This window comes from Seriola lalandi, unplaced genomic scaffold, assembly GCF_002814215.2.
Source record: "Seriola lalandi dorsalis isolate HSWRI2012SDOR001 ecotype SW California unplaced genomic scaffold, Sedor1 jcf7180002054262, whole genome shotgun sequence".
Taxonomy (NCBI): domain Eukaryota; kingdom Metazoa; phylum Chordata; class Actinopteri; order Carangiformes; family Carangidae; genus Seriola; species Seriola lalandi.
This window is the reverse complement of record NW_019524815.1, coordinates 368306-383245: the sequence shown is the minus strand read 5'-3', so window position 1 is coordinate 383245 and position 14940 is coordinate 368306. Positions and strand designations below refer to the sequence as shown.

The window sequence follows — 14940 nt, the reverse complement described above, 5'->3', positions numbered from 1 at the left end:
GTCAACACGCTCCCCTGAACACTAACAGTCAGTATGCGGCTATGCGGGGCTGTAATTTGGCAGTTCCCAGCGAACCTCTCCCGGCTCGGACCGTGGGATTTGAGCTCAGGGACTTATTGGGGCGGACGGTGAGTGCTCTGCAGCTCCGACAGCTTTTCTGTCCTGCCCATGGCTCCGTACCTGCAGTGCTGCAGAGAAAAGCGCCCCTTCCCCCACTCTGCATTATGACAAATCAAGGCAGGCAGGCAGCTGTGCCATTAGCACATCATAGCACAGTGAGTCTTCCATTGGAGAACAAACTCACAAAGCTGTAGGCTATAGCACACCGCTGCGGACTCAGACAAAATAGCCTATTGCACGTATGACACGTAGTGTCAGCAGCCTACAGTTAATCAAGTGACTGACCGAAGGGGTTAAGTGGCGTGAGTTTGTACAGTCAGGAGTGTAACAGGAGTCTTTTCACACTCGTATTTTGGAAGTGAGCAACTAGAAGGTTAACAATCATTACTAGAATAGATGTGCAGCGCTCTTTGCTTGTTCAGTTGTGCTTCAAGACTGTGCACATTATCGATGAGTACAAATATCCCAGTGATTACATTCTGCCCTACTTCTGAAGTTATAAGGTGTAGATACCACAGTGGGAATTTAATTTCTCTGTGGGCAATCAAATTTAAACATTTACTTTTCCCGGAAAATCATTCTAGTATATAAACCTTCATGGATTTTAAGGTGCACTTAAAAAGAGTCGCCAGAGTCGCTGTCCACAGTGCGGTGGTCCTGAAGCTGCACACGACTGGACACACACGATTTTGCCACAAGGAGGCTATTTGCTAAATCCTGGAGGGACACTATTGTTTTGTAGTAACGTGTATGTGATTGGCACTTCTAAATATTTCAAAGGAAACAATCCTTCCCTTTTGGTTTGGCTAACCCTCTCCACTCTCTCTCTCTCTCACACACAAACACATACACACAGAAACTCACCTGGGGTCCCATCAGCTTGATACAATATTACATAATTTGTATAAAGCAAACACACACATATGTCATATTCCTTTAAACGAGCAAACAATCTCAGAATTATGTGATCTACTTACTTTTTGCTATTTTCAGATACTGCAATTACACTTTCCCATGTTATGTGTCAGACTGTGGATCTCCTTCTCTAATAAGTTTTGGAACAAATGATTCATCAGTAGCAGGATGCATCAGAGCTAAATTAAAATGAAATCCACCAGAACTTTAAAAGTGAAAATTCCAGTGCAACCAATGATTTTTGTGGATCGCTACTTGTCTTTACCATCCTCAAATAAAAGATTGCAGATTACCATGAAACAAAGTGCGAGATAGCAGGCAAGGGGTTAATATAAGTAAGGTAATAGGGTGGGCTGTGTTCTTCCTGAGACAGTCAGCTCCTCCTTAACTGGTTCTGTGAATGGGCCAGTGAGGCAGTAGGGTATGAATGGCGGAGGGATCCACTGGTACTGCTGTGCATGGGAGCCGCCAGCTCTCGATTACTCACTCCCACTCCCTCAAGGGCCGTCTGCAATGCAGCTGTCCTGTGAGCCTGTGCTTCACCGTGCCCTACTTTATCCTGTCAATGCTCAAGCACTGCAGCAACGCTTCCCCAGCAGCACAAACACACGCACACATAAACATACAATGACTTACATTCTCATTACATTCTGCTGAACATGTCTACAGTAGGTCTCCTGGCTCGAAGACTTAAGATGAATTTAAACAGAATGGAGATTTTCAAGCCCTGCAGCATTTAGATTATCTAAAATGCTGATCCACAAAAGCTTTCTTATTCAAAGGGGGGTCACACACAGCAATTTTGATATTATTTGCAAATAGTCATGAACACCAATGTCCAAACCTGCCATTGCATTTGCACTGCTGTATACACAAATAGCTATCTTATTGTCTGATTGTAACATAATTGAGATGAGACAACAAGCCTTTCTTTCCCTGAACTGATCTAAAAAATAAAAACTTTGAATATGACGATGATGAAAGTGAAAATGTCCCACTCAACACATCTTAAGACAACAGAAATAACTCTCAAATCAGTTTCTCTTGAGCAATACCAAGTGGGGCTGGGCAGTATGGTTGAAATCTATATATCACAATATTACTGGGCTGTAGAGTATAACACCCTTATTCAAAGTCACATTTGTTATAGTCTAAGGTCAGATAATATATTTTTTAAGGGCTATTAGGGTTGAAAAGCAGCCCCACTACTAAGAAAAGCTACTTTCCAAAATCTATAATAGTAAGGTTACAGCTTCTATAAGGTCTTCACTTCACTCCATCCTTACTGAACAGAAGCAGCAGACTCAAGACCCAGGCAAGTTCATATATACAACTCATTGCACATATCTTTGTTATTGTTCTACCACTGTACTCCTGTCAAGGTGGTATAACATTAATTCAAACCAAATTTCTGCAGCATTTAACATTACCCATAAACATACAATGCGTGAGTTAAGTTGCCAAAGTGCACAAAATATATATAACATGTTGTTACTACATATGTGGACACATACTGCAAGTGTGTAAAATGGAAGACAACAATTTGTCCTTTGGCACTTTTCAAAGCATTTTATAATGTCTTGCAGACTTCTTTGGCTCCGAGGAGAGCTGATGCATATGAACGTGTGAGTTGTGAGAAATTTGGTTAAAGCCAAGCAAGAGAGAGGATTTTTTATATATGATGATTTAGCAGGTCATTCATCAAAATTAAGGCAAGACACAACAGGTGATTACTTACTTGATTATTTATATTAAGACAATTATTTTTTGCACTGCACGTTTTCTGAAATTACAGGTTTATATATGCAAATTAGGCATTATCAAATTAATTATACCTTAATTTGCATACATTTCCAGGACAAAAATCTGAACACTGGGTGAAGCCAGGTGCAAAATTCTCAATAATGTCATTAACATATTAGAGTCAAATATTTGGGTATATATCCTTTTTTAACTCATTAATTTAGAAAATACTGTCAACAGCCATAAAAAAAAAAAAAAAATCCTTCAGAATTAAGATAGGAATATAAATGGAAAGCTTTACTATGAAACCTGTGATGACATGATGCAGGCAACTATCGCAGAACTGCATATTGTGTTACAATGCTAACTTTTAGTGAATTTAGGAGAAATCTACAGATGCAAACAGACACAAACCGCAGGAAAATAAACACCTACATTTGTATTTTGGATGTTTTCTTTCCATTAGTCTGAAAGAAGACATGTTATGGAAGCAAAATAGCCTAAAATCTCAAAATTGAAGAGTGCATGAAATAACAATATTGCCTGCCGTGTCTCACCGCAACAAAATGAATAAGGCAACAGGAGATTTGAAGAGAGAAAAAAAAACTCAGATATCAGATAGAAAGAGTCAAGCTAATGTAAAAGTGAGAGAGACGTACCATCCAGCGAGAGCCAGTCGTGCTGAGACGATGGCAGTGAAGGAAGAGCGCGGGCCTTGTACTCAAACACCACAGAGTTCGAGATGATCTGGTTACTGACAGCCACCTGCAGCGTCACCAGACCTGTGTCATGAGCTGGAGAGAGGGAAGATAATGAGACTTCAGTGCATAGACAGTACACACAATGTCACTATGATGTGTGCAGATTAATTTATCGGTAGTGACTGGCTCCATTTTCTGTGCACAACTACTCTTTGTGTAAACAGAAATATGATTTAGGGCTTCATTTACATAATGACATTATAATTGAAATATTATAATAAATACAGTGACTCACATGGTCTTCAGGTTTAACCTGCTTTATTTCAAATTCATTTCAGTAAAAATTCATTTTTGACTGTTTTGACATACAGTAGCTTAATATTATATCTAAATATCACTGAGATTCACTTGTAAAAGCAGCAACACTTTCCTTTAAAATGTAAGTGTAGAAAACCATAATACACACACAAATTGACCAGGTCAACTGCATATTATCAGCCCACAGACTATTAATTCAAACAAATACATTAAAGCTAATATTATCGATAATAGATTAACATTTCATTAATAAACATAAAGCTCAGCTACATACCCATGCACCCAAAAATAGAAAAAAAAGTATTAACTGTATAAAAAAAATATAAGATTTTACTACAGAGGCTGACATAGTTAAAAAAAAAAACAAAAAAAAAAACTGAAACACCAGTAGTAAATTTGAACATGGTAGACACTCCTCCTCATCAACATCCTTGTCATGTTTCATGCATGTGATCTTTGTCCTGTTTTATGTTTTACCTGGGCAGTAGCAGCGCAGCACCCCAGGCTGGATGAGAGAGGCTGGGACTGAGATCTGGTCAAACAGGCAGCTGTAGTTTGAGCTGGCCTCCTGCCAGGGCCCAGTGATCAGCACCTTTACTCCACCCTGCAAAACAGGACAAGTGGGTAAAACAAACTCATAACACTCCTGCCAAGTCAGGTTTAAGTGTCCCTGATTAACAGCAATTGTTTTCACCACGCCATCTACAGTGCAAAGGTAAGAACGGCACCAAGGAAAAGAAAACACCTGCTCTAGTCTGATCTCTGCTGCCATCATGTGGACAACCGCTGTTATTTTACTACACCGATTTTACTAAAACAGCCAACCAACTCTGACATTAAACTATTATGCTTCCCTCCAGAGGCTGAAGGAGGGTATTACTACTGACAACATAATCATAAAACTGTGCATTATGCAAGAGAGAAGTGAAAAGGGAATTCTGGTGCTTAATATATTAAGAGGTCTACTTATTATTTTGTAAAATATTTCAGTGAAATTGTTGGAACTCATCTTCATCTACAATGTTATATCCATTCTTCTCTGCTAGCACAGCTCACAATTGTTTTATGATACATTTATATTTCAAACATTTAGCTGATGCTATATATATTTACTGAAAGTCACAGCAACACGCCATTATGCTTATAAACTGCCACTACAATCTCCACATGACTGGTGGTATACTTGTCAAATTCGCACTGACTCTACAATAATGGCAAGAGCCTCTCATCAAGACTATGATGCAAAAATTTTTTTTTGTCTCTTTAGGGAACATTTCACATATCCATTCTCTTTCCATTTTTTAAACTCTCTTTTAATTTATAACTATTTTTTTAATCATCAACAGTCATTTTGCACAATCATTGTTTTCACTCATTCAGTGTGCTCATTTTTCACTGCTTTTGGTTTTGGGGATACATGAATTTAAAGTGACAGTGTAGCCAAAATCTATTGTCAGAGTATCAAACTCTCACCCCACTTAGGCTTGAAAGGTGGCTGTAAACCACATCTATCGTTCCCTATCAATCAGGCTTTTTTGCTTGTGTGAAAACCTGCTATTGGAATTCAAATACAAGAGTGCAGGTGCAGTATAACATTGCTTGAATGTACGTTGATATAGAGGACTTAAACTTTATGTCAATGTTCAATGTTCTATAGGCATCTTAACTGAAAAGAGCAGTGCTATTTACTGCTGTATCTGGTTAATATTCAGTGCGTTTTAGGAGAATACTGACTATAAATAAAGTAAAAACAATTTTTTTCAACCCAAACAACATGAAGCGGAGGCCACAGTATGTTTTTCAGCCCCTTGGTAGTGTCTGCAGCTCTAACAAGCTGCACCAGTCAGAGGGTAGGGTAGTCTGTTCACAGTCTGACAGGCAAAACCTGTGGCAAAAAAAACAGCAAAGCACTTGCTTCTGCTTGTACAGCTTATTGCTGTGAGCACACAGAAATAATTGAAGGCAACCAGAATGAGTTCATAACATTTTTCTTGAGTCAGAGCTTCTTTCATCTGGATTATAGCACCAAGACAATTAGTACGAGGACACGTGTAAAGGGACAAAAATAGGATTTAAAAATTTTGTCATGACATCCCCGTTGGATATTATTCCCTAGGACAAGTGACATGGATTCAAGCTGACCACAGCTGCAGTTGTTCATAAGCAAAGTACAAACCATCTCAAGCCTTGGTATAAGGCTATAGGGGTGAGTGTTTGATAACCAAAGGATAAGAAAATATTGATTAACCCTCTCAGGTCCATTGCTTTTTTGCTTCTGCATGAATGAAGCATGGAAATAGTTTTTCGACTTGTGTGTGTATATTTTTTTTTTTTTTTTAAAGTATATTTTTTGGGCTTTTATGCCTTTAATGGACAGCACAGTGGAGAGTGACAGGAAACGGGGAGGCAGAGAGAGGGGGAATGACATGCAGTGAAAGGCCGTCCGATGCGGGATTCGAACCGGGGCCAACTGCAGCGAGGACTGTAGCCTCTACACATGGGGCGCCTGCTTAAACCACTACGCTACACGACGCCCCTTGTGTGTGTATATTTAAGCTAAAACTTCAGTTCTGTCTCGTCACTATTCTCTGTGTCTGTTAATAAATACGCAAATAAACATAAAACAATATTGTTGTATTAGGAGTACAACTTCCTGACTGAAGACAAAATCCTTAAATAATCATTTTCAGTTCATAGAGAATTTTTACTGACACATTTGCAGAACAAGCACATCAGTTTAAAATGTAACCGTGCATCCAAAGGGTTTTATATTTGTCCAGACACTGGTAAAAAAAACACATCAAATGAACTTAAGTCTGGCTGTCACAGATCCAACTGCACATTATCTAAACCACTTTGTTGGAAGTGAAAATGGTGATTGTATATGAGCTGTTCATTAAACTTACTGAAAAATTTTGAGAATATAATAGGTATTTACATTATTTAAAACCTATTGGGCTGCTCTAGTTCAAAATGAAGAATTGACTCTTTTGAGTGGAGTCCTTGTGATCCAACATCTTAGCAAACAGGCTGGCACATAATTGATATAATGAAAAGGAATGAAGGGCTAAAAAGAAGCCCCCAAAACACTGGTTGTGAAAAAAGAAATTCCCCCGTCACTCACCTCAGGGTAGGACCACTCAGGAGAGTAGTCAGTGACCATGAAGAGTCGGCCTGTGGCCTGAAGCATCCCCAGAGCCCCTTGGGCCACAGCTGCAGAAACCACCTCTGCTACATTCATGTAGGACAAGGAGCCTGCCTCTCCTGTGTTTCCCCCTGCTCCGGCCCCTCCACTCAGAGCCTGGGGGCTACAGCAGGGTTGAAGGCAGAGCTCTGAGCTGTTGTAGCCCGAGCCCCTGGCCCCTCCATCTTCCTGGCCTTGCTGGGGGGCCCCACCAGCTGTGTTCTGACTATCGGAGCTGTGGGATGTGACGAGCTGGTGAGCATATAGGGCTCCTCCGGCTGACATGGTGGTTCCACTGCCATCTACTGAGATGAAGTCATTAATGAGGTCAGAGAACTGGTTTCCAAAAGAGATGTCAAAGTGATCCAGACTGATCTCCATGCCCGCCCCCCCGGCTCCTCCGTTACTGGCTCCTCCACCGAGGCCTTGGTGGGTGCTGACAGCGTTATAGAGTCCCTGGACCATGCTTGTGCCTTGGAGGAGAGGCTGCAGCTGCTGTTGCTGCTGGGAGCGGTTGCTGCCATCACTGTTGCTGTTTCCGTTATGAATTGCTACCCCTTCTCCTCCACCTCCAGTCCCTCCTCCGCCACCATCCGAAGCCTGTTGCAGGTAGTGCTCTGCGCCCCCTCCCTCTCCATTCCCTGCCCCACAGCCCTGAATGTGGTCTCCTGGCTTGAGGAGATTCTCAGATCCATTCTCAGTGGCGCCAGCCTGAGCTGAGTTCACGCTTCCTGGTTGCTCTAGACCCACCACCTCCTCATGCTCAGTGCCAAGCCCAGGAAAGGTCCCCTGGTACTGGAGCAGCTGGAGAGAGCCAGCTTGGCCAGGACCCTCTGTGGGTGAGCCTCCATTACAGTTGGCCCTGTGCTGGGTCTGGTGAGCCTGGTGGTGGTGGTGGAGGTGGCCATTACTGCCAGGGGAGTCTGTCTTCACCACCTGTAGCCCCATATAAGCTCCAGAGTCGTGGGAGTTGTGCTCCATCAAATGTGTTTTCTGGCCCAAGCTGGGCCTCCCCTGCTGAGCCTGACTGGTCTGAGAGGTGTCCTGGAGGAAGAAGCTGGGTGAACGATTCTGGTGTTGCATGTGAGGACTGGACATGGCTTGACCATAGCTCGCTGTGGTTGCATTGGAAGTGTAGTCCTGCTTGGCATCAATAGCACTGAAATCCATCTGCTCCAGTGTGGTGCTGGGACTTAGACCCCCACCAGAGGGAAGCAGGGAGCCTGCAGCGGTCAGAGTAAGGCTGCCCTGGCCTGAGCCAGCACCAGATGACGCAGACACCCCACTGCCACAGTTTACTACTGCCCCCACCTGGTAGCCACTCTCTTTTGCCAGCTGCTGCTCAAAGGATGTGTCTTCTGTCTTGATGTTCTTTACCAAAGCTGAGCTGAAGGTGTAGCCGTTGTCTGCCATGGTGGGGGAGCGCTGCAGACTGCCGTTGGTGCTACTGCTGCCACCGGAGGAAGATGAGGTTGAGGAAGAGTTGCCCTCTGTCTTCAGTGCACTGCCTCCATAGGTCTGGCCCTGTTTGGGGTTGTTCAGGAAGCAGTCGGGGTCAAAGTTCATATTGGTCTCTGGGATCTTGATGCTTCCAGAGTCCAGACTGCTGGAGAGCACCAGTTCCTCAGACACTCCAGCTGTAGACAACATGGCAAGACTATCTCCTGCTGCGGTAGTCCCAGGTTCCCCTACTCCTCCACTGGGGAAGGCAAATTTGTGACGATCAGAGGTCACAGACAGCACCAGGCCCTGTGAGGTGGCATCTGCACCCATCAGGTGAGTGTTTGGACCCCCTGTAGGAGACATGCTGTAGACAGGATCTCCAGTGACCTCAGACATAAAGACACTCTGGGACAGGCCAGACATGACGGAGGCCACGTGGCTCATCCCTGTCACCACGGGGCTGTCAGCCATGTCTGGATCGCTGTTGAGGCCGCTGCTGATGGAGACAGGGGAGTTCTGCGTGGTGTCAGGGACCTCAACCTGGTTGGTGGATGACACCTCTGTGCTGTTCTGGTGCAGCAGGACAGGCTTGTGGACTTTGCCATTGCGTTTCTCCCTGGCACTGCCCCCTCCGCCTCCCCCAGAGCTTTTGCCTCCACCGTGGGCACTGTGCTCAGTCTTCCCCTCCGACACATCGTTGTTTTGTACCTCAGAGTGGGCACTGCTGTAACCCCCTGAGCGAGGGTCCACTTTAGGGGAGATGATGCGGTGTTTGGCGCTGTTGCATTTGTGGTGCACACTGCTCCCTGCACCTATACGAGGACAAACAGAGCAAACCACGTTGGGGATTTGGATAGGTGAGGAGGGTAAAGAAAGGGGAAAAAGAAAAGACAAATATATTGATTTGCAAGAACTGGATAATACTACTGTTTAAGGAGTAGAGACAAAGATGGATGATCTGTTTGTTTTTGTATTTATCAGCTTGTGAGAGAAGACTTAAATAAAACTAGCCTTTCTTTTTTAGTATACAATGAGTGAAGCGTATGAGAAGTTTTGCATGGCTTGTTACTTTAACTCTTTAGAAATGAAAATGCAAACTGGGTTATCCAGAGTCATTTCTTTTCATAAATCAGTGAACCACTGCTCTACATTGTTTTCCTGAGTTACAGCCTGGTGAAATTACACAGATTAAAATAACTGATTGACTAGCATGACATTCGAGAACAGCTGGGCTATTTCAGATATGGCCCTGATATGGTTATCACTAAACAAGAAATAACAAAAAAGGCAATAACCCTGAAACTCAATTTCAGTGTGAATCACCTACCATTAAAAGACCTCTACCACCTTGTCTGATCTACCATATAACAAACAGTATCTTTATTGAGCCTTTTTGCTTATCTCACTGAATTTTCAAATTCTCTCTTGAGAACAAACTCCATCCCACCCGCTAGCCCTTACCCAGGGTGCCCGTGCAGAGGCAGTTGTGAGTCCGGGGAGGTGGCTTAGTTTGGTGGCTGTCCAGAATCTGTTGCACTAGCTGCTCCACTGAGAAGCCAGAGCTGCTGTTCCCATTGCTGCAAGTCCACTTGATGCCATGAACTGCCGGGAGAGAGGAGGAGACAGAGATGTCAGCCAGCCCAACAGACCACCAGCCACGCCAACCCCCCGCCCCACCCACTGTCCTCTCTGTCTACCTGCCAGTTTGCCTCGTGCTGCTCGCTGGACACCTCTCTAAAATGGCCAAGGTAAAATGGTACAATAGAAAAATTCATTTTCCTGGTTTGACCTGAATGGAAACAAACAACCTGCTGAGTAGAATTTGAGTGGCATTACCTTTGGTTTTATACATGCTCTGACTATTCTTCATTACCACGTTCTCCGCCCTCTGAATAACTCTAAACTCCAGTATGTGTCCTGTTTTCTTAGTCCAGAATTGAACAGTAGTCTCACCTCTCTGGAAAGTCAAACCTTCTGTAGTGCACTGCTGATTCTCTATTGTGCCTCTTTACCTCCCATGTGTCAGTGTCTGTTGCTACTCCATGGCCTCCCCTCTGTGAGTGCTGATGAAGGTGACAACGAGCTCAATCCTTCCACCCTCCACCCTTACCCCCGACCTATGACTCTGTTCTGACAGGGAAAGCCTCTGGGGAGGAACGTCACCTAGCTGCTGCCGGATCCGCTGCTGCACCAAAGGAAAAAGAGAGGCTCTCTCCTGTAAAGCTCCACTCCCTGCCTGAGTCACACCTCGCTAGCACCTCCTAATACTTTTCTTCGCTCCACTTGCCAACCCGCCACCCCTTCTGATGAGACAGATAGTGGTTTTAGTGGCTGTAAGGTGGTAGGAGACACCACTGAGTGCTGCAGTGCTCAGGCTCTCAACCGGGAAAAAAGGTAATATTTCAGAAGTGAAGCATATTTAGACTATCAAACAAAATCAAGCCAGCTTTAATTCAAGTTCCCTACACTTCAGTACCTCCTTTAGTTAAATATTCAAGAGAGAGAGAGAGAGAGAGAGAGAGATATGTGAGTGAGCTTTTACAGCATGTATGAAAAACAGTAAGAATTTCTTTCTTGCATGTCTGTTTGCATATGAGATAAAAGGAAATGGAAACAGCGTAAGAGGGTGAGGGTAATGCAGATTAAAGAGAGCGCTAGTTAAAGCAAAGTGAAAAAAGCCAGGGAACATGATTGGATGACTGTGATAAGGATCTGACTTGAAAGCTTTAAGATGCTTTGGCAGATTACAGGCTGGTCACCAGCAGATGTCAGCAGAGCTGCTGTGATCAAGCTCAGATCATATGCTCCACAGACAACTCACTGTGGGAGGTTATAGAAACATAAACAGAATTCATTTTGATAAATTATGAAGTCAGATTTATTCACCCATTAATCTTCAGTGAAAAAAAAAAAAGATTGGACACCAAATGTGACAGGAAAGTTTCATCTAATGTCATTATAATTACCGCACAAATGATTGTGTCTGTCTGGAGACCTCATCAGAGAGTGCGGCTTGAGTCTCCATTCACCTCCTGACAGTGTGTAATGCAAACAGTACAAATGAGATGATGCTAGTATTATTAACACGAAGATGATAAGGCCATTGGAACACGAAAACTGCCGTTATGAATCTCCTTCCGTGACTGAACCAGTAGGGAAGCTGCGGGACAGAAGAGCATCCGTTCTACTGATCTGACTCAGGGAGGGTGACCAAGCACACTCAAAAGATATTTGCCTTATATTTAAGATTATGTATTTTAATTGCATATATATATATATATATATATATATAGAGAGAGAGAGAGAGAGAGAGAGATACCAGATTTATATTGCATAAACCTTTTAAACACATTGGATTTATTATTACTATTACATAAATCTCATTCTTACACGCTTCATTTATGTTTGACTGACAAATATGCATCATATTAAATTTATTAGTTTGTTTATGTTAAAACTGTGTAATCCAAATGACCATTAAAATATATAAATCTGAAATATTAGGCTATATATTTGTTTGAGTGCAAGAGTGAGAGCCTAATGTGACAGCTTACATCCACCATGTAGAGCCATCCCTATTTGTCCAAACAATCTTGTCTCCCCTCCACCCTGATCCCTCATGCCAGAATTGCCACAGCCCTCTTCATCCAGATGGACATCACCCCCGGAGACTCTGGGTTGTTGACGTACAGTTACCACCGTGTCTGCCTGTCTGCTTTTCTCATTGAGGGTTATGTTCCAAAGCAGACATGACAGGAGCAGTGCCACTAGGCTTAATCCCAATGGCAGCAGCAGCAGAGGCACCAAACAGCAACCCAGTCACATCATCATCCTGATGACTGCATCCTGTCATGAGCAGCATCACATAGCCCTAATGACAAATACAGTTGATCTGTGGGACACACGCATATCCCATCTGGTTGCCTCTGCACCGCTGGCACTATATGGGACAGTGGAATACAACAGTTTACATGATGGCCAGCCCTGTCTGTCTTGCCTTGGTCTTTTCTTCTGTGGCTCTGTCTGTCTGGCCTGGAGACAGGCCTTCTGTCTGTCTGAGTGTTTGTTAAAGCCGCTCATGCACTATCTGTCAGCAGGCTGGGGGCATAGCTGGGGAGAGTGCTGCGTGTTTATAGCATTAGACCAAAAGAGTGAATCAAGCTGGCTGCCTTGTCTATGGAACTGTAGCGTGACTGAGTAGTGATGCCACTCTCTTACCCCCCTTCTCACCCCTTTGCTTCTTCTCTTTCTCATCAAACACTGTAGGGTGGTAAGGAGGACAAGGTCAGACAAGGCCATGTTTCACAGGGCTTATATTTGAACTGCTGCGTGTGAGCATCCGTGCATGTGAAAGTTTTTGTGACTGAGAGCACGAGTGCACGCATGTGTTTTTGTCGTGGGGAGACAGAATAAGCTCAACTGATCCATGAAATCCACATTTTTCCTTTGTTGTTTTTTTTGTATCATTAGAGGTGTCAAATGGCTTGTGTGCTGAAATATCGTGAAGAGAATAACAAAAGGGAAGAGCAAGATGGAATAGGGCAATTATACCGCAAAAGTTGACATTGTTGTGGAAAAATAACTATTTGACATGAATCCGAGGTTCCTTAGCTGACAAAAATCAGCTCGTGAAATAGGATCCATCATCATTATATAACAACAGTGCACTAACGTACAGCCACACACGTACCATATATGACCCTGTGTCAAACTGTGCACTGATGCAATCTTGCACTCTGCACTCAAGTCAGAGTCAAACTATGAAGTCTGATTCTAGATAAAGGGAAAAGGAAAATCTGTTCTGCTATTTTCCTCTGAGGAATCATGGAAGTTCTGCTATTTACAGAAAATGAACCATAGCACTGCTCACATATAATATTCCTGTGCAGTGCAAAAACATATCTACTAATACATGCATGTTGTATGGTGAGAGCTAATGTATAATTTAACATTAAATAATGCATGGATAATACAGCATGACTTTATCACAAGTATGTGCTCCCTACATTGGGATGGGGGGGTCGTTATCTCACAGGACCACTAGATGGCAATGTTGTTCCATCACTGAGCTTGTGTTGACATGCTGGCTGTTCCAAGAAAAAGAGACAGGGATAGAGAGGAGAAGAAAGATAGAAAGCAAAGACAGAAAGCACGAGAGGGATTTTTTTTTTTGCTCTTTATGTAGCCCCCTCATGTAGCCTGGCAGCTAGAAGGCATCTCACACTCTCTCCCTCTTTGTCCCAACAACTCCCAAAGTTAATGACTTCACGCATTACTGCAAATTGTGCTTGGTTTTTACATTAAGCCACAGATGTAATGAATACAGTAGGCCGTTGTTGCTCATCTGCTGTCCTGAGGTAAGACTTTATGTTAAAATATTTCCTAAAACTGATAGCGAGCACAGCAGTGAGGAGGATAACAAAATGGCCAAGATCTCAGTGATGATGGTCTGGACTGCCTTGTCAGTATGCAGCCAGCATGCGTGTGTGCTTGTAAAGCTGCTGACACGTTCCTCTTTACCTGGCCACATCACCAATAATTGGCCATCGGAATATCAGTCACAGCCCTGCTGGCCCCTGTCAGACACACCCGAATCACAGTCTGGTTATTAAAGGTATCTTAACAGCTCTCTGAAAGATTTTCAATGCCCCACAAGCCCCGTTTGGCTATTATCATCATCAGACAAACCCTGACTTTTTCCAAAACATTGCCTCATCCTTTGGGCAGGTCTAGAGACTCATAAAAAAACACATAGTGCATCTCACAGAGCATTAGTAAAGCTGATAACAACAGGGATCAATCCATTGAGGGGGGAGAGAGACAAGGAGAGCCAGAGAGAGGGTGGATGGGGGATTTATGGTGAGTCAAACATTCTTGCTCCCACGCACTAACATGAATCAATAACCAGCCTGCCGCCCTTCTCTGCCTTGACTTCCTTCACGGGCCAGAGAGGAGGTGCACTCTCAGCCTGACCAGAATGGTGCCAGAGGTCTAGGGGAAGAGCTGAACTTTGACCCGTAATTCGCAGATGGCTCCAGGAGGAGCACAGAGTCATATAACAGTGTGGAAACACTGGGCGAAGATGCTATTCGACTGAGGTGCTGAGGGCACTTAGTGTACTAACTATCAGCAAATAGGACTGGACATTAAATCCTCAGACGAAAACAACAGCCACTATGTTTAGTCTTTTTATGCATCAGACTTGTAAAAACTATCAAAGCCTCTAAAAAGGAGACAGCAACTGTTTATATCTAAGGCTATGAATAAACGTTGGAACTGGGATGATAACAACTGATGAATGGATACTTCTGAATGGGATTTTTGAAATACTCACACATGGGCTTGAGCTGGCCGATCAGCTCCTCCTTGGTCCACTTGGCCCACTCCTTCTTGTCTGTATTGATGGAGCACAGGATCGGACCACATGGTTTCCCACAGTCCTCAATGGCTGGAACATTCAAATAGTGGACGAGCACAATATCAGGGTTCTGTGGGGGGAAAACAGAGAGGAAGGGT

The 14940-nt window shown here is 43.5% G+C and overlaps 1 protein-coding gene across 1 annotated transcript in view; it reads right to left on the bottom strand.

Moving 5' to 3' along the window:
• Positions 1 to 3157: 3157 nt before the first annotated feature.
• LOC111654195 (calmodulin-binding transcription activator 1-like) overlaps positions 3158 to 14940 on the bottom strand; it is a 32709-nt gene continuing 20926 nt past the window's right edge. The window contains exons 4-9 of the mRNA XM_087173635.1: positions 14759 to 14912; positions 9886 to 10026; positions 6922 to 9236; positions 4275 to 4401; positions 3438 to 3572; positions 3158 to 3168 (exon numbers count right to left, since the gene is read on the bottom strand). Coding sequence (XP_087029761.1) covers positions 3158 to 3168; positions 3438 to 3572; positions 4275 to 4401; positions 6922 to 9236; positions 9886 to 10026; positions 14759 to 14912 — 2883 coding nt within the window. The remainder of the gene's footprint in view (positions 3169 to 3437; positions 3573 to 4274; positions 4402 to 6921; positions 9237 to 9885; positions 10027 to 14758; positions 14913 to 14940) is intronic.